The sequence below is a fragment of the Salvelinus namaycush genome, chromosome 33 (genome assembly GCF_016432855.1).
Source record: "Salvelinus namaycush isolate Seneca chromosome 33, SaNama_1.0, whole genome shotgun sequence".
Lineage (NCBI taxonomy): Eukaryota > Metazoa > Chordata > Actinopteri > Salmoniformes > Salmonidae > Salvelinus > Salvelinus namaycush.
Window position 1 is genome coordinate 31625774 of NC_052339.1, and position 19709 is coordinate 31645482.

At 43.8% G+C, this 19709-nt stretch overlaps 1 protein-coding gene across 3 annotated transcripts in view; it reads right to left on the reverse strand.

Moving 5' to 3' along the window:
- Positions 1-13283, reverse strand: part of LOC120028034 (glucose-fructose oxidoreductase domain-containing protein 1-like) — a 36162-nt gene extending 22879 nt beyond the window's left edge. Inside the window, exons 1-2 of one of the 3 annotated variants that reach the window (XM_038973170.1) lie at positions 13062-13283; positions 12540-12819 (exon numbers count right to left, since the gene is read on the reverse strand). In XM_038973170.1, the coding sequence (XP_038829098.1) occupies positions 12540-12819; positions 13062-13181 (400 nt within the window). In that variant the 5' untranslated portion in view covers positions 13182-13283. Of the gene's footprint in view, positions 1-12539; positions 12888-13061 lie in introns of those variants that run through there. The other 2 variants (XM_038973171.1, XM_038973172.1) reach the window with 2 other exon arrangements.
- Between the last annotated feature and the right edge of the window lie 6426 nt (positions 13284-19709).

Consider the following 19709-nt stretch of genomic DNA (forward strand, 5'->3'; position numbering starts at 1 on the left):
GGCTCCAATTGACAGTGGAGTTGACGGTAGGTGCAGTGCTACTACAACATCTGGCTTAGCGTTTAAAAATCAGCATACAGTGGTATATCTTTAAACCAAAACAATCTGCAGGCCTGTGATTTCCTCCCTTTTAGAGGCTAACAAAAGATATTGACATCCTGTCAAGGTGTCATGTGGCGATCAACCTTCCACTAGTCTCTAGTCCCGAGGGACCAATTAGCCATGTGCGCTAACCGCTATTGTCTACTTAAAATCAGCAGACGTCCCTTCATACTATATCACACCTTTGTAACAACATTACACGTGTACTATAAAAGATGGAACCACACTAAGGAGAAGAATGATGGGGCATTATTACATTCTGTTCAGTCAGTCACTCGGTTCATTTTCATGTTAATGAACGCATGTCGTATCAGGCACAAGCTGTGGAAATTAGCTGTGCATATTGGCCGTAAAGCGCACTCCATTTAATTCATCTGTCAGTATAAATGTCAAAACAATTACAGGCTACTTTGAAGCGGTAACGTGTGTGTTATGGCCGAGCGTAGAGTGAGTAATTGGCCACAACACTGGGGGAGAGGTGGGGGGGGGCAGCCTCATGCAGCCTCCTCCTGTCGAAATTAATTTATTAATTAAAAGGACAAACACAAGTGACCTTCTAGGACCCCCATCGTTCTCTTGAGACAACAGGCTGGTTTGGAGCGTGGTTCCTAATCTCATTAAAGAAGATGCCATAGCAGTGGATAAGTAGGGAGGGGTAGAGAGAAAAACATATTTCGGCTCCTGACCAATTGTATCATCCTATAAGAGCGATCCACATGATCGTTCACTAACAACACTATTCCTTACATTCATTCTCTTTCCTAGAGTGATACACTACATGATCAAAGATATGTGAACACCTGCTCCTCGAACATCTCATTCCAAAATCATGGGCATTAATATGGAGTTGGTCTCCCCTTTGCTGCCATAACAGCCTCCACTCTTCTGGGAAGGCTTTCCACTAGATGTTGGAACATTGCTGCGGGGACTTGCTTCCATTCAGTCACAAGAGCATTAGTGAGATCGGGGCACTGATGTTGGGCGATTAGGCCTGGCTCGTAGTCGGTGTTCCAATTCATCCCAAAGGTGTTGGACGGGGTTCAGCCAGGTCTGACTAATGGAGGCAGACATCTCCATTGACTCACAGTGACTGCAGGGCAAAGGCATATATAACAGCTATGGGCAAATACAGCTTCCCTTGCATTGTACGCCTCACTGCCAGTCCTTTTTGTAAAGACGGGCTACAATTGAACTTCCTCTTATTCAGTGGAAGAGAGAAACACAATGAGCTGGCCTGGGTAACTGGGAAAGAGGAGTCAGTTGGCGTGAGAGAGAAGGGGGTGCACATTGTTGGCATGGCGATGACCTCTGTCATCCTCCCACTCAGGGTCGAGAGAGAGCGAGAGAGGAGAGTGAAAGCACAAGAGAGAGAGCACACTGATATCTCTCTAAAGGAAAGAGGGTCAACCATTTTCAGACTCTTTATAGACAGTGCTGAGAACAGCCACCATTACCACACAAAGACAGCACAGGTATAAAGTAGAGGTCGGCCGATTAATCGGGGCCGATTTCAAGTTTTCATAACAATCGGAAATCGATATTTTTGGACAACGATTTGCCGTTTTTTTTTGTTTGTTTGTTTTTTTACACCTTTTTTAATCCTTATTGAACTAGGCAAGTCAGTTAAGAACACATTCTTATTTTCAATGACGGCCTAGAAACGGGGCAGAATGACAGATTTCTAACCTTGTCAGCTCGGGGGATCCAATCTTGCATTGATTACATTGCACTCCACGAGGAGCCTGCCTGTTAGCGAATGCAGTAAGCTAAGGTAAGTTGCTAGCTAGCATTAAACTTATCTTATAAAAAACAATCAATCAATGACTGTCATTGCTCCAATGTGTACTTAACCATAAACATCAATGCCTTTCTTAAAATCAATACACAAGTATATATTTTTAAACCTGCATATTTAGCTAAAAGAAATCCAGGTTAGCAGGCAGTATTAACCAGGTGAAATTGTGTCATTTCTCTTGCGTTCATTGCACGCAGAGTCAGTTTGGGCCGCCTGGCTCTTTGCGAACTAATTTGCCAGAACTTTACGTAATTATGACAACATTGAAGGTTGTGCAATGTAACAGGAATATTTAGACTCATGGATGCCACCCGTTAGATAAAATACGGAACGAAATAAACGTTTTGTTTTCGAGGTGATAGTTTCCGGATTAGTCAAAGGTATATGGTTTAGAGAGAAATAGTCGACGCGTTATAATTCCTGTAATAACTTGCGGCTGAATTTGAAAGGGGTTCCTTCGTTATTTTACCGTTCATGTCTTCCATAGAGAATGTCTTGATCTACTTCAAATAAGGTCTGTGTTTCGTGCAGGCTTAAACCGCCTCTACGTTTTGATACCCGTGTAAATCTCACTAGGATAAGGTAACGTTTGTCAACATATTTTCATAAATCCACTCTACAATTTTTTTTATCTTCGCTTATATTTAGCCAATATTGATCAGAGTTACCTTGTCCTATGGATATCTACACAGTTATAAAATTGGCACGGTGATGTAAGCCTACACAAAACACAGACCTTATTTTGGAATAAATGAAGGAACCGCTTTTCAGATTTTGCTAGGTGTCATGGGAATTATGACTCGCACTTTGGTTGTCAATTCTTACCATGCCCATTATTAAAATAGGATTTCCTGCATATAGAAATAAAATTGTTTTCAACATTCATCACAGGTAACTTAAACTCTATTTTATTCAAACAGTTGAGAGTATTTGTCTCCTAAGCAGACTCTTCAGTATCATTGTCACTTCAGAGCTGTCTGCGTGTGTATATTTATGTATTATATTAAGTTAAAATAAAAGTGTTCATTGTTAATTCAGTATTGTTGCAATTGTCATTATTACAAAAATGTGTGTGTGTGTGTGTATGATATATATTTAAAAAAAACATTTTTTTTAAATAAATCGGCCGATTAATCGGTATCGGCTTTTTTGTCCTCCAATAATCGGTATCGGTATCAGCATTGAAAAATCATAATCGGTCGACCTCTAGTATAAAGGTAACACAAACATACAAGATCAGGGTTCATTTTGAGGTCAATTACCCCAGATAACCTCTTCAACACACGCAATATATTGAGATACCATAGCGATGGGTTTAAATTGCTCTTTTTGCTTTTGGCCATCTGGTAACCTACAGCAACAACTGGATAATCCAGCCTTAAATTGCCTTGGCTGAGCATATTGGGTCCACTCAGCAGATACCTTGGCTGGGCATATTGGGTCCACTCAGCAGGTACCTTGGCTGAGCATATTGGGTCCACTCAGCAGGTACCTTGGCTGAGCATATTGGGTCCACTCAGCAGGTACCTTGGCTGAGCATATTGGGTCCACTCAGCAGATAGTGGAGCGTTTGTGTGAAAGAAAAGCGTGGCTGACAGCAATGCCACAATGAATAATTTGTGTGATTCTTGCCTCAAGACGTCAGATAAACACGATGAAATATGCACAGCATGTTAAGAAGACAATTATTTACATGAGCAAACAGATGGTATGAGTGTTATAGCCATTACTCAGCACACAGGGTTCAACAGAGGCCTTTACCATGCCGGTGTGCCAAAGGTCACAGAGCAGAGAGGCCTTTACCGTGCCGGTGTGCCAAAGGTCACAGAGCAGAGGCCTTTACCGTGCCGGTGTGCCAAAGGTCACAGAGCAGAGAGGCCTTTACCGTGCCGGTGTGCCAAAGGTCACAGAGCAGAGAGGCCATAACAACCACCACACACTCCAACAAAACCTGACCATCTCTCTGCTCAGTTCTCTATTCTAGGAAATGGCCTACCTCTTAAGCATCACTCATTTACTTCCTGTCCAAATTCTGCCATCCAACTTCAATGCAGACCAACCCAGAATACTCTAAGAAAGAAAACATTTTAATTTACATTCTGCCACAGCCATCATTCTCCTAGAATGTCTAGAATGCCTATGGCGTACAATTCATTCTGACCTAGAGCTATGCAGACAAAAACTCTGCAGACCATTCAGCGTACCCTCTGAATGACAGTGACTTGCTGTGTACAGTGTATTAGAGGACGAAGCGGAGAGTAGGACTGCTTCATTACTGAGCCCTTCATGGCGTAGGGCCCTCGTGCCTGCCTTGTGTTGGTAGTACGGAGGATTGGAGATAAAAATAGACATTGTGAAGTGAAGCAGCATCAATGGCTATGATGAATGTGGGAAATGTCAAGAGTCAGTGCATATTGTGTCTGAATAACATGAATAGAAAATCCCAATTCCATGATTATCATTAAAAAGGTTTATTTATATTCAAGGTTTAGTTTATCATCATGGTGTACAACATTGGCAGCTAAGAGCTACATTTCAGTGTAGTCCATGCCTAAATAAAGAAAGCTAATATTTAATTTAAATTAAGTGATAGATGTCCACAATGTCAGGAAATCAAAATCAACATGCAAAACTTATGTTGGAGTCTTTGTTCCTGTGAAGTCATTTTCTTTGAGGCTGAAAACACGTCTGACTTCACCAGGAGGGAGACACGTGTTTAAATTGTTGCCGGGAAGGAAACGTGTTGAGAGATTAGAAGCAAGATAAAGGGTATGCAACTACGCATCACTCAGGAGGGACGTTTTGGAGGATGGCACTGAGGCATTGTTCTCAGGAGGGACGTTTTGGAGGATGGCACTGAGGCATTGTTCTTAAGCCTTCGGATGCTGTACCCTCAATAGGCTCTCATCGACAGCCGCCCATAGTGTCTGTGGCCATCATTAGCATTGCCATAGCAGGGAACTTCCTTTTTCCCCTGTTGCTCATTGCTGCTAGCAAGACACCCTGCAAAGGTGCACTTGAATACTCTCAAATACTGGAGCGTGAACACACCACACACACAACACAGGAAGTGAGAAATGTACTGCGGCTACATAGGATACACATGTCCTTACCGTTTTTACAGTACAAGTCTCTTCTTTCAATGGCGTTACAAACCCCCGTTAGCATTAAAACACAATAGCTGCATTATTAATATAATCTATTTAATTGATCATCTGGGTTACTGTACTGTCAGCCAGAAAACCGTATGTTAAGAGGCTTTTTCCTAATGCAGATGAATGATGGGGACCTTTGAGTAGTGAAATCTGCTGTCCCCTCACGGGACTGCCTCATGTGGGCCTGCCTCCCGTCTCTAGTCCCCATCGTCCAATTATGAAACACGAGTGTGGCTGCTCCCGTACAAACTCACATAAAGGATATTTGAGAAGTTCTCCCCTTGGCAATGACGATAGGTAGGAAACCTAACACTGCACTAGCTTGGGTTTGTAGTTACCAACAATAAATCATTTTTCAATAACTTGTCGACAATAGGTTCTGTGTCAATAGCTTGTCAACAATAGGTTCTGTGTCAATAGCTTGTCATCAATAGGTTCTGTGTCAATAGCTTTTCACAATAGGTTCCATGTCTATGAGTTTGTGCAGAGAAATACTGTAATCCCTGGTTTCTTACTGACTGGTACAGTAGCTGCAAGTCTGTACTTTGTGTAGACAAGACTATCCCCGTTTAAAAACTCACCTAGAAGGAGTGGTTTAGGGAAAACGCCTACACTTTCCTTCTGCTTAAAAGGAACATCACGTCCCCACAACAGTCAGCATATTCATTATTGGGCAACAACAAGGCAATCCTGTAGAAAATCTCTGGATGGATATTTGGATCAGTGGCACAATTACAGACGGTTAACACAGCGTATCTCAACATGAATGGAAATAATGAACGGCAGCAGCAAAATAAGGCTTTATGCATGGCCAGATGTAGCCATTCTGGCACTGTCAAAACAAACTTTAACAAGTGGGGCCACAAAACAGCAAAAGAACAGACCCTCATTTCATAGAGATAGATGGGCTTCCATGAGTAAACTCTTCCCCTAACTTGAGCAATGCTCACTTTTCAGTACTGGGAGAAGGTAGGCTGGTAGAGCTCAAGTTCTGAGATTCACTTTGCAAACATAGACAACTTCACAGGACCGCAAGAGTAGGCCCTTTGTCTTTCTCCCACTCCAGCTTCTATTAGCACACAGCAAATTCTCCAATGTTACATGTTTCCCAGAACACCTTGCCTTTCTGGTGAATTGTGGAGTTACCACCCATGACTGTATTTGTTAGTGACAGAGACATGGTTTTTGCAGTCTTTTTTGTCCTATGGCCTTCACACCAAGTGAGATCCTAAGTGAATATATTATCAGTAAACATTGAATTATTCAACATGTTACAACTAAAAAATAAAAAAATAAAAAGGCTTTATTTTGAGGGCTTAGGTTTACCCTAATACAGTGGCCTGAGACACATGGTTTTTAGGAATGCAAGTCACATTATGCTTCCTTGTGAAGTTTACTTCCTAATGGAATCCAGCTAGAGTTGGGATGTCCAACATATGGAATTTGTATTCACCAATAACCTGAATTCAGAATGACTGCCGGGATGGGAAGTCTAAGATAGGAGACTACCTAAACTGGAACAACAATTTCAGTAATGGGTGGAATAAAACAGATTGGATTAGTTTAGAAAAACGTATGTTATATTTGAATAGCATAAGATTAATTAATCAATGTATAAAAACATAGATATTGAAACAAAACTATTTTAAAAATCTACCTGCAATAGAGCATTTAGGGAAATATGATGGGTGTGGTTTTGGTTAAACACTGGTTATTAACACCAACTCTTGGGTTATTTTACACCAGCAAGTGTTAATTTAACAACACTAGAAATGTTAAGTAACACTGGCCAATTTGCTGTGCATGTAAATGACTGTCCTGGAGGAGTGAACATGAAGGGCCTGTAAACTCCCAACAAGAACAAGCGGTGCCAATCAAGGAAGTAAGGGAATGGCTCTGTCATTCTGTCTCCTATACGCCTGGCTAACCAGAAAACTGAACACAACCCAGCCTGAGTCTCAACAGGGACCTAGAACAGAGGGATGGAAGACTAGTAGATCATCTAGACCACCATGTTCTGACTGCCTTGAAGCTTAGTCAGAACCGGATTTACATTCTGGCCATCATCATTCTCTCAGAGTAAGAGATCACATGGACGGCTGCTCTAGTGGATGGCTGCTCCCTAGACAGACCACCTTCAGACTAATCCATAACCAAGCTCCCTAGACAGACCACCTTCAGACTAGTCCATAACCAAGCTCCATAGAAAGACCATCTTCAGACTAGTCCATAACCAAGCTCCCTAGAAAGACCACCTTCAGACTAGTCCATAACCAAGCTCCCTAGAAAGACCACCTTCAGACTAGTCCATAACCAAGCTCCCTAGACAGAAGACCACCTTCAGACTAATCCATAACCAAGCTCCCTAGACAGAAGACCACCTTCAGACTAGTCCATAACCAAGCTCCCTAAACAGACCACCTTCAGACTAGTCCATAACCAAGCTCCCTAGACAGACCACCTTCAAACTAGTCCATAACCAAGCTCCCTAGAAAGACCACCTTCAAACTAGTCCATAACCAAGCTCCCTAGACAGACCACCTTCAGACTAGTCCATAACCAAGCTCCATAGAAAGACCATCTTCAGACTAGTCCATAACCAAGCTCCCTAGAAAGACCACCTTCAGACTAGTCCATAACCAAGCTCCCTAGAAAGACCACCTTCAGACTAGTCCATAACCAAGCTCCCTAGACAGACCACCTTCAGACTAATCCATAACCAAGCTCCCTAGACAGAAGACCACCTTCAGACTAGTCCATAACCAAGCTCCCTAAACAGACCACCTTCAGACTAGTCCATAACCAAGCTCCCTAGACAGACCACCTTCAAACTAGTCCATAACCAAGCTCCCTAGAAAGACCACCTTCAAACTAGTCCATAACCAAGCTCCCTAGAAAGACCACCTTCAGACTAGTCCATAACCAAGCTCCCTAAACAGACCACCTTCAGACTAATCCATAACCAAGCTCCCTAGACAGACCACCTTCAGACTAGTCCATAACCAAGCTCCCTAGAAAGACCACCTTCAGACTAGACCATAACCAAGCTCCCTAGACAGAAGACCACCTTCAGACTAGTCCATAACCAAGCTCCCTAGAAAGACCACCTTCAGACTAGTCCATAACCAAGCTCCCTAGACAGACCACCTTCAGACTAGTCCATAACCAAGCTCCCTAGAAAGACCACCTTCAGACTAGTCCATAACCAAGCTCCCTAGACAGACCACCTTCAGACTAGTCCATAACCAAGCTCCCTAGAAAGACCACCTTCAGACTAGTCCATAACCAAGCTCCCTAGACAGACCACCTTCAGACTAGTCCATAACCAAGCTCCCTAGAAAGACCACCTTCAGACTAGTCCATACTCAAGCTCCTTAGAATGACCACCTTCAGACTTCTCTACAGCCTGATAGGTATGAGATCCACCAGAGGAAAGTTTTTGGCATGGAAAGGACAGCGGCACACACAAAGTGTCACAGAGGTTAGCCAGTTGCAGCTAGTGTAACTTACACGCACGTGAAGCAACTGCAGGGGACATGATGATATCCAATCCAGGCAGAGTTGGGTAGGTACCAGGTGTATCAGAAGTCTAGCATGTGGGTGTCAGTGTTCAAGCTAAGGGAGGCCTACTTGCCCTTTCAACGGGACATGATTAGTACTGCGGCACCCCTCTAGCTCCTCCTGGGCTTCTTCTATTTTTAGCGGCATCCTACAGTCAGCGGGGATCAGGAAGTGTCTGTCTGTTCAGCTTCAGAGGACGCTGACCTGTTACCTGATAGCCCGGCCACTGATGCCAGGGCCAGGCTGAGGACCGCAGGAAGGCTTACGCGGTGCTGTAAAGGTTAGTTGCATCATAGACCCAGCACTGAGCCAGAGAGCAGAGGCTGTAGGGTGAGTCTCATTAGACGAAAGAGGCTGTAGGGTGCATCTCAAGATCAAAGAGGCTGTAGGGTGCACCTCATTAGTCTAAAGTGGCTTCTTCTCCTCGTCTCCTCTCCTTTGCATGCACTGATATGAAAAGTGTGAATAGGTTTAAAGGAAAATGAAATGTTGAGAAGACTAAGTTTTAACCTCCCTCTCAGGTCCAACTAATTCACCTCACCGATCACATCTCCACAAGGTTTCTGTTCCTCTGAACCAACTTCATAGTGGGTGTGAGCAGTCTATAAAAACAGACACTGATAAACCCAATGATTGACATGCCATAGTTAGAAGAGACTGACAGACCGATAGCACTGACAAATGTTGTCTGTAGCCTAATTATTGTACAACGTCCACACTCTGTGGTTTCACTACTTGGCGTTGTGTTCTGGCTGTTCATTTTTCTCCCAGAATGACATGTGTGAACCTCTTTCAGAGTCTCTGATTGTATGAATGTAGTAGGCCAGACGCTAGAAGGAATCTGCTCTTTTTCCTCTACTGTGTGCTTCGCTCGAACATCACAGAAGCAAAATGGGATGTTATTTGGGCCGGAGTGGATCAGAAGCGCTAAATGTATTCGGGTAAAAAAAAATGTAATGAGCAAAAAGAACTTCTAATCCTCAACAGCCTGAAAACGCACTTTCATATGGTCGTCGGTCAAGAAATGCTAGTCGCTCGCGCGAGTCCTTTAAAAACGCAGACTGGGAGACAAGATACTAATCTCAACCGGCACACTTGCTCGCCAAAGAGCCAGTTCCCTGAGAAACGTATCAGACTCTCTGTGTCAACAGAATGCTATAGTAGGAAGGAGGAGGGTGAAAAACCTAACAACAAAAATCACTATTGAAGAAGAGATGTGGCCTGGCTGGATATACCAGTTGGCTGTAATGTGACTAAGATTGTCACACTGAAAGGTAAAACCGCATAACAATAGCAGTTGCTAGGGGGAAAACACTGGGCTCATGCTAATGTTTTAGCCTGGTTCACTTGGTTTGGTTCAATGCCCAAAGTCAGGCACCATAGTTTGGGTTGGACAGTGTTGGCAAATGCCTTCCAAGTGCACATTCCCAAAAGGGGAAATAGTTTTGTATTCCACTGCAAACTATTCCAAGCCAGCACTTTCCTGAGCCATAATGGGCCGCTGTCACAGTACCAGTGTCTCGACCTTCGACCTCAGAGAGCGAGCTAAAAAGAATGTTTCTGACACACAATGGAGAGGCAGGGCTACAGCGTTCCAGGTTGACATCATAAACTATGTAGCCAGGTCCAACATTTCCATACAGGCCTGCATCCCAACTTGAGACACGACAATGTAAAATAATGCAAAGTGTCTGTACCTGTTCAGATGGGGAGATAACACACGAGGACAGTCACCACAGCTATAAATGGAACACATTCCTAGAAGTCGTGTGCGCACACACGTTCCGATACATTAGTCCAGTCATGAAATAGACCGAGGCTTTCCTTTCTCGTCTGATAACACCATCACCACATTAGTGGTCACACAGTGGTCCCGTGTGGCTCAGTTGGTAGCGCATGGCGCTTGCAACGCCAGGGTTGTGGGTTCGATTCCCACGGGGGACCAGTACAAAAAAGTATGAATGTATGTACTTGTAAGTCGCTCTGGATAAGAGCGTCTGCTAAATGACTTAAATGTAAATGTAAATTAACCAAAACAAACAAAGCAGGAGCGGAGAAATGAACAGGAGGCTCTTCTAAAGACAACTGTGTAAGATTAGAAGCTAGAGGACATGTTGACTCTGAGTGAACAGTCACTGTTGGGGACATTACACCGTACGTCACGCCAGAGTAAAGTTCAAGTTATGACAGAGATCATCGCCATGCATTCCGACACTCCCGTAACAAAACCAGCACTATGAATTTACTCTGAAAGTTACAGTGATGACACACGTCTCAGCTCCGTAGCGTCTGTACTGTGGTTATTCTTGTCAAACAGGGTCTGGTCTGACTTTAGGTCAACGAACCTCCACGACCCCATCCAGCTCTACCACTGCGGTGTCCTTGAGGCTGATGTTATCTGGTGTTGCTGCCAGCTGCTGCCGCTGATTGGGCAACAGTGCAAAGAAAGAGAAATTAAAAAGTCAAAATCGTCACTCATCAATGATAACCAAATACATTGGTCTGGGCACATGCCTATGCCTTCCAGGTTAGGAAGAGTTGACATCCCATTAGCATTTGAGTAATTTAGCAGACACTCTTATCCAGAGAGATTTACAGTGGAAAGAAAGATAAATTAAAAGTCTCAGGAACACACACACTGGCCCACCTGTGCAGTAAACCTGTCAGAACTACAGTAACAACATAGTAGTACCAGTACTCTGTTGAACATCTCCTTTAAGGTCATCACTTCCCAACTGCTGAGTCTGACCCATATGCTATGAATACTCAGTCTCTGCTGATGTAACAAGGCCACAGCTCCCAGCAACCCAGAGAGCAAGGCTACTTATTAAGAGGGTGTCATCTTCTGTAACGTTGCCCTAGTGACGCATTTTGCCCTCTGCTGGGTCGGCCAGCTCGGGGTCCTCCTTGAGACTCCCTGTGCCAGGTCCCATGTCAGGATATGAACCATGACTACTCCCAGGGTTATTTACCTATATGATCATCGTCACTGGACATCTGCATGTGTGTGTCAGTCCGTCCATCTGACGTATCCATTATCACATGGTCTAGAGAAGGTCAATAGTCAGACAGGGATCAGTGTCAGAATGATGTAACAATTCAATTTGCAAAAGTTCCTGCTCTAGCAGATGTGAACTGGTTCATGTTGAGGGGGATGGTCTAGATGAGCTACTAGTCTTCCATCCCTCTGTTCTACTTCCCTGTTGAGACTCAGGCTGGGTTGTGTGTTCAAGGCAGCAGCCAATGACGATCCTTAATAAAATACAAATACATTTGGATCCAGGTTGTGTAATGGATACTGGACAGTGTGGTGTAGCCTACCCAACCCTTCAATGTAGGCCAACATGAGACAAGACCCTGACTATCTGGGTTAGTGATGGAGAAACCCGTCTGTATAAAAGAGGTGGATTACACAGAAGTGGCAGCTGTGCATTTTGATTTTCATTCAGATTGCAGCTGATTTTTTGGTTTTTACGGCATTAGAGAATCAATAGAGAACAGTTCAATCACAGTTACACAGTTTAGAACAAAATTGAAATGTATTATTCTCCATGAACAGGGGTGTAGTAAGGTAGACTATTTGTGAATAAGAGTTGGCCTGTTTGATGTGAACATACAGACAGGTGTGGCATTCTTTCTCAATCAACTGCAATATATATTTATATATTTTACACCACACTGCACCCCCCTCCCCCCCCCAAAATACAAAATATTGCAGTTGATTGAGAAAGAATGCCACACCTGTCTGTATGTTCACATCAAACAGGCCAACTCTTATTCACAAATAGTCTACCTTACTATACCCCTGTTCATGGAGAATAATACATTTCAATTTTGTAATAAACTGTGATTTAAGTATTCTCTATTGATTTCCCAAAGGCAATATCGCGAATGTCACAGCATCCCATTTCTTCACCACGACTCACCTAATGTTTTGACAGCAATCTGCCGCGTTAAAGGTGGAGGTAGGTTGATACACACCAAATCCACATCCTGATGCAGCAAAACGTCGTCGATTCTATTGGTATAAAACGGTACGTTCATTTCTTTGGCCAGCTCCTCGGCTTCCTCCTGAGTCCGTCCCCATAGAGCCTTGACCGCGAATCCTTCGTTCTTCAAAAGCGGGATAATCACCCGCGTGGTCAAGCTGGTGCCAAACACGCCGACCCCGGGAAGCATGGCTCGAGTTCCGGTATTCACAACCAGCTTCACAGCATACCGACCCGGCAGACGCGGGGAGAAACGAGATTGTTAACATCAGGTTGGTGATCCACCTGCGCAGATCGACCGGGCACCTCTCATTTTATCATTCGTTTTACTCCATTTGTCATAGATATTGTCCTATACACCGTTATTCCAACTACAACACGATAAGCCGTGTGTTATTTCTACATATCAACATTCAAATGCACCATTCTTTATGATCAGCGATCGCGCACCGCACTCACCGATGGACATGGCATCTTTCCTGTAACGCCCTCGTCACAGATAACGAAACCACGAAAATGAGTCAGAATTTCCTCTTTGCAGTGTTCTACTGGGGCTGTGAAAATGCATACCAATCGCATTCAATAAGCCAGGGAGGATTCCTGTATTTAAACGCATGCAACGCCGATGATCCAGCGGTATTATACCGATTGTTATTGATGTTGCAACCCAGTTATCCACTGACTGTTCTCGATACGTCAGCCTCCCAGCATGATCCCCTCCCCGTTTTAACCCTCTCGTTCCTGGCATGAATGTAACGTTCACCATAGTGCAGCCCTTACAAAACTAGGGTTCGCGACCCCATGTGGGTACGCCTGATATGAAAATGGGGTCGAGGGAGAATTTTCTAAATCCTGGTAATTTATGGGGCTCCATCCATCTATGGCGGCATGGCGCGCAGGCCTCTACACTTTAGTTATGAATGTGTCTCCCTCTGCCATATAGACCTATTGTATGATACACCCATTGACCTAGAATGGATACACCGAAAGCAACGGGCGGCAAAAGAGCCGAGCCAGCGCAGAACTCGGATATAGATATATACAATATGCCTATGTGACAGACATATTTGGGAAACTGAACTAAACGCATGCAATACAGGGGAAATACAAAAAAAATCTACAGATGAGTGACCGAATGATCTTTGCCCCCAGATAGATGAACACGTCATAAGCCATGAAATAAATGTTTAGAATGGCATGAAAATGAAAACCAACAACACTCAATCGTCTTAAACATCATTTCTGATTTGTGGAGTTTCTCAGATTAGGGTAGAGAAGTAGTTCGCTCTTGCATCTTTAATCGCAGCAGTGAAATTGATCATCAGATTCTTCATTATTTCATAGAATACTGGAAGTTTGCAGGCCTTCTATTTACGTTCAGCCTTTCTAAGTTCACTTTTTAAGGCACGAGTGTGGTCGTTTAACCAGGGTGAGACTCATGGCAAACAGTTTATTCTTGGTTTTAACTGGTGTCACTGAGTCTAAAGTAGCCTTACATACAGTGCCTTTGGGAAGTATTCAGACCCCTTGACTTTTTCCACATTTTGTTATGTTACAGCCGTATTCTAAAATGGATTAAAAAAAAGAATCCTCAGCAATCTACACACAATACCCCATAATGACATCACAATACCCCATAATGACATCACAATACCCCATAATGACAAAGTGAAAATAGTTTTGCAAATGTATAAAATGAAATGTATTTACATAAGTATTCAGATCCTTTGCTATTAGACTCGAAATTGAGCTCAGGTGCATCCTGTTTCCATTGAACATCCTTGATGTTTCTACAACTTGATTGGAGTTCACCTGTGGCAAATTAAATTGATTGGACAGGATTTGGAAAGGCACTCACCTGTCTGTATAAAGGTCCCATAGTTGACAGTGCATGTCAGAGCAAAAACCAAGCCATGAGGTCAAATAAATTGTTCGTAGAGCTCAGAGACAGGATTGTGTCGAGGCACAGATCTGGGGAAGGATACCAAAACATTTCTACAGCATTTAAGGTCCCCAAGAACACAGTGGCCTCCATCATTCTTAAATGGAAGAAGTTTGGAACCACCAAGACTCTTCCTAGAGCTGGCTGCTCGGCCAAACTGAGCAATCGGGGGAGAAGGGCCTTGGTCAGGGAGGTGACCAAGAACCTGATGGTCACTCTGACAGAGCTCCAGCGTTACTCTGTGGAGATGGGAGAACCTAATAGAAGGACAACCATCTCTGCAGCACTCCACCAATCAGGCCTTTATGGTAGTGACCAGATGGAAACCACTCCTCAGTAAACAGCACGACAGCCCTCTTGGAGTAGGCCAGAAGGCACCTAAAGACTCTCAGACCATGAGAAAGAAGATTCTCTCGTCTGATGAAACAAAAATTGAACTCTTTGGCCTGAATGCCAAGTGTCTCGTCTGGAGGAAACCTGGCACCAGCCCTACGGTGAAGCATGGTGGTGGCAGCATCATGCTGTGGGGATGTTTTTCAGGGGCAGGAACTAGGAGACTAGTCAGGATCGAGGCATAGCAGAACGGATCAAAGTACAGAGAGATCCTTGATGAAAACCTGCTCCAGAGCACTCAGGACTTCAGACTGGGGCGAAGGTTCACCTTCCAACAGGACAACGACCCTAAGTACACAGCCAAGACAACGCACAAGTGGCTTTGGGACAAGTCTCTGAATGTCCTTGAGTGGCCCAGCCAGAGCCCGGACTTGAACCCGATCTAACATATCTGGAGAGACCTGAAAATAGCTGTGCAGCAACGCTCCCCATCAAACCTGACAGAGCTTAAGGATCTGCAGAGAAGAATGGGAGAATCTCCCCAAATACAGGTGTGCCAAGCTTGTAGCGTCATACCCAAGAAGACTCAAGACTGTAATCACTGCCAAAGATGCTCAACAAAGTACTGAGTAAAGGGTTTGAAGACTTACATTGGCAAGAAAAAGTATGTGAACCCTTTGGAATTACCTGGACTTCTGCATAAATTGGTCAGGAAACTTGATCTGATCTTCATCTAAGTCACAACAGACAAATAGTCTGCTTAAACTAATAACACAAACAATTATACGCTTTCATGTCTTTATTGAACACACCGCGTAAACATTTGTAGTGCAGGGTGGGGAATGTATGTGAACCTTTGGTTTTAATAACAGGTTGGCAGAAATAACCTCAACCAAACCTTTTCTGTAGTTGCGGATCAGACCTGCACAACGGTCAGGAGGAATTTTGGACCATTCCTCTTTACAAAACTGTTTCAGTTCAGCAATATTCTTGGGATGTCTGGTGTGAACCACTCTTGAGGTCATGCCACAGCATCTCCATCGGGTTGAGGTCAGGACTCTGACTGGTCCACTCCAAAAGGCGTATTTTCTTCTGATGAAGCCATTCTGTTGTTGATTTACTTCTGTGTTTTGGGTCGTTGTCCTGTTGCATCACCCAACTTCTGTTGAGCTTCAAATTGGCGGACTGATAGCCTTACATTCTCCTGAAAAATGTCTTGATAAACATTTTTTTGTCGATAGCAAGCTGTGCAGGCCCTGAGGCAGCAAAGCAGCCCCAAACCATGACGCCCCCTTCACAATACTTTACAGTTGGGATGAGGGTTTGATGTTGGTGTGCTGTGCCTTTTTTTCCCCACACTTACTGTTGTGTGTTCCTTCCAAACAACTCAACTTTAGTTTCATCTGTCCGCAGAATATTTTGCCAGTAGCGCTGTGGAACATCCAGGTGCACTTTTGCAAACTTCAGACGTGCAGCAATGTTTTTTTTGGACAGCAGTGGCTTCTTCTGTGGTGTCCTCCCATGTACACCATTCTTGTTTAGTGTTTTACGTATCGTAGACTCGTCAACAGAGATGTTTGCATGTTCCAGAGATTTTTCTAAGTCTTTAGCTGACACTAAGATTCTTCTTAACCTCAATGAGCATTCTGCACTGTGCTCTTGCAGTCATCTTTGCAGGACGGCCACTCCTAGGGAGAGTAGCATCAGTGCTGAACTTTCTCCATTTATTGACAATTTGTCTTACCGTGGACTGATGAACATCAAGGCTTTTAGAGATACTTTTGTAACCCTTTCCAGATATATGCAAGTCAGCAAATCCTAATCTTGGGTCTTCTGAGATGTCTTTTGTTCGAGGCATGGTTCACATCAGGCAATGCTTCGTGTGAATAACAAACTCAAATTGTGTGAGTTTTTTTTATAGGGCAGGGCAGCTCTAACCAACATCACCAATCTCGTCTCATTGATTGGACTCCAGGTTAGCTGACTCCTGACTCCAATTAGCTTTTGGAGAAGTCATTAGCCTAGAGGTTCAAATACTTTTTCCAACCTACACTGTGAATGTTTAAATGATGTATTTTTCTTGTCTATATTGAATACAATAATTTGTGTGTTATTAGTTTAAGCAGACTGTGTTTGTTGTTGTGACTAATTTTATGACCAATTTATGCATTAATCCAGATAATTCCAAAGGGTTCACATACTTTTTCTTGCCACTGTATGTAAATGTGATATTTCAGTTTTGTTTTTTTGTTTTGATAAATTAGCAAACATTTATAAAAACCTGTTTTTGCTTTGTCATTATAGGGGTATTGTGTGTGTAGATTGATGGGAAAAAACCCCAGTTTAAATACATTTTAGAATAAGGCTGTAACCTAACAAAATGTGGAAAAAGTCAAAATGGTCTTTATGCTTTCCGAAGGCACTTTATGTCATTGAAAATGTTCAGCAAATGATTGGAGTGATGACAAAGAACAGACAGGATATAGCGGATTGGTAGGTGCTCTAGCAATTGTTTAGTTAATGAAGCGACAGCAAGTGTGGATAGACACATTTTTAGAAGGAGGAGAAAGCATTTTTATTTTTTAAACAATAGGTTCTCAAATGAGGAAACTTCTCCACGTGACACAGGGCTACACACTTTATATACTTGTGTCTGGCGAACAAAAGGGATAAAGCTTGGAACGTCATTGGTAGCAGTCATATCTTATGACTTGAGCTACTTTGAATTCTGTAGTGTAGAACAAAGCCCTGGTGGCGGTGAGGATTTGAAAGTCATCGTGATGCTGTAACGTTGCATTGCTCCTAGACATCTTTTCAGAGTGTGAACGAACACGCACGGAAACTTCACAGCGGGAAGTCCTTTCCTGAATTCTGTCAGTTCGCCTTATTTCACTTCTATTCACTCTGAAATGATCTGACGGAGTTATTCCGAGGCCTACTGGGCAGAGCAGTGAGGCAGAGCTGTCTTCTTTGGCAGATGCTGCATAGTGTTACCACAACTCTGTTGAACTGACAAGCTGTACAACGGACACAAGTCAACAACAATCAAATCAATTCACTGAATGGAGAAGGCTGAATAAGTTAGCTGTACAACGGAATAAGTTAGCCTAATAAGTCAATATACAGATGGTTAGTTTAGGCTTCAGCATGTTGTGTCAGTGTACACTACATATCTTCCATTTATTTTGTAACGTCAGTGGACTTGGTGGGATGATCCACAGTGTAATCCATCAGTGTGCCATTGATTTGGTAAACAACAGCGCAAACCGTGGCGGTACTTTGCCCAGCTTGTGCTGACTATTCATATAACGTAGGAGGTCAAAGGTCATTCAAGGCCAAAGTTCTGGTTCTTTCCTGGTCCAGTGGAGGAAGAACTTGAGAAGTTGACTCGAACCACAGATCTAGGATCAGATTATCCTAACCCCAATCCAAACCCTTAATCTTATGGGGACAGAAGAATATCTGACTCTGGACCAGAGGTTATTAAGGGCAATTCAACTTCGGAGTGAGGGGTTACAGGGCTTGGGGTCGCTATGCATTTATCTCCCTTCTCCACCTTGAAGCAGCCACAGTGCAGGCTTGCAGGATGGCAAAGAGAATCCATCTGTTGAGCGTCCATACGAGCCTGTAGGTATAGGAAGGACATGGGACTAGTAAGGGACATGGTTTACAAGCACTGGCTTGTTTTAACCTACCTACAGTAACAGAGACCAACACATTCCACATAGGCTATGTGGAGCTTCACAGTCACCATGACTACCCATTCTCATGTCTGAGCAAGAAGTGTTCAAGCCAAAAGTGAGGCCAGCAGGTTCATGCCAAGGTGAGTCATCTGTGTGTGTGTGTGTGTGTGTGTGTGTGTGTGTGTGTGTGTGTGTGTGTGTGTGTGACACAGTATCACAAACAGACTGAATAACATTGCAACACACTTCTGGTATGTCTTCTTTCTCTGTTCGCTCTCTAATTTAATTCAATGCTCGTGCTGTTGATTTGCTGAGGATGGCAGTGACGTCCTGCTATGGGCCATGTGACCGGGCAGAATGTGACTGGGGTGTCTGTCTGTCTTGCTAGGAGTGACAAGAGGCACCGAGGTAGGGACGAGGGCAACAATTTACCATGGCTCTGGTTGGCTCTCCTTGACTCTGGTTGGCTCTCCTTGACTCTGGTTGGCTCTCCTTGACTCTGGTTGGCTCTCCTTGACTCTGGTTGGCTCTCCTTGACTCTGGTTGGCTCTCCTTGACTCTGGTTGGCTCTCCTTGACTCTGGTTGGCTCTCCTTGACTCTCCTTGACTCTCCTTGACTCTGGTTGGCTCTGGTTGGGATCTACTGGGGATAGAGAGTGTTAGTATGGAAGCCTGAATGTACTCGAAACATTTTCTCTGTCCATCAACATGACAAAATAGGAGTGTCACCACACACACAGACAAACCCCAAAACCTTCCCCTGGTTTGACATAGAGATAAAGTGGTGGTAGACGTCCTTCCTGTAAAGTGATACAACACACAGATACAAGACCTCATCCTCTGCCGTCAGGTTAATCACAGATCGGTGGGGATTCTCCATGAAACCGTGTGTCAGCCAGCAGCTCACACGAGACACGTTCCTAGCCCCTCCCTGCACCATTCCTTAGGTATGATGCTTATAGACTTGGTCATAATGGCAGATGGTTACTGTGTCGCCTCAGCCGGAGTCTATACTGTCAGGGGAGAGCTCCTAATGGACAAAGAATAGGAAGTCAACTAATTAGTACCAGACTATATGCAGCATCTTTTATATGTCATTTCCTGTTTACGTTCAGAGCCAGGGCGGGGGTGGCACCTTGCAGGCACATT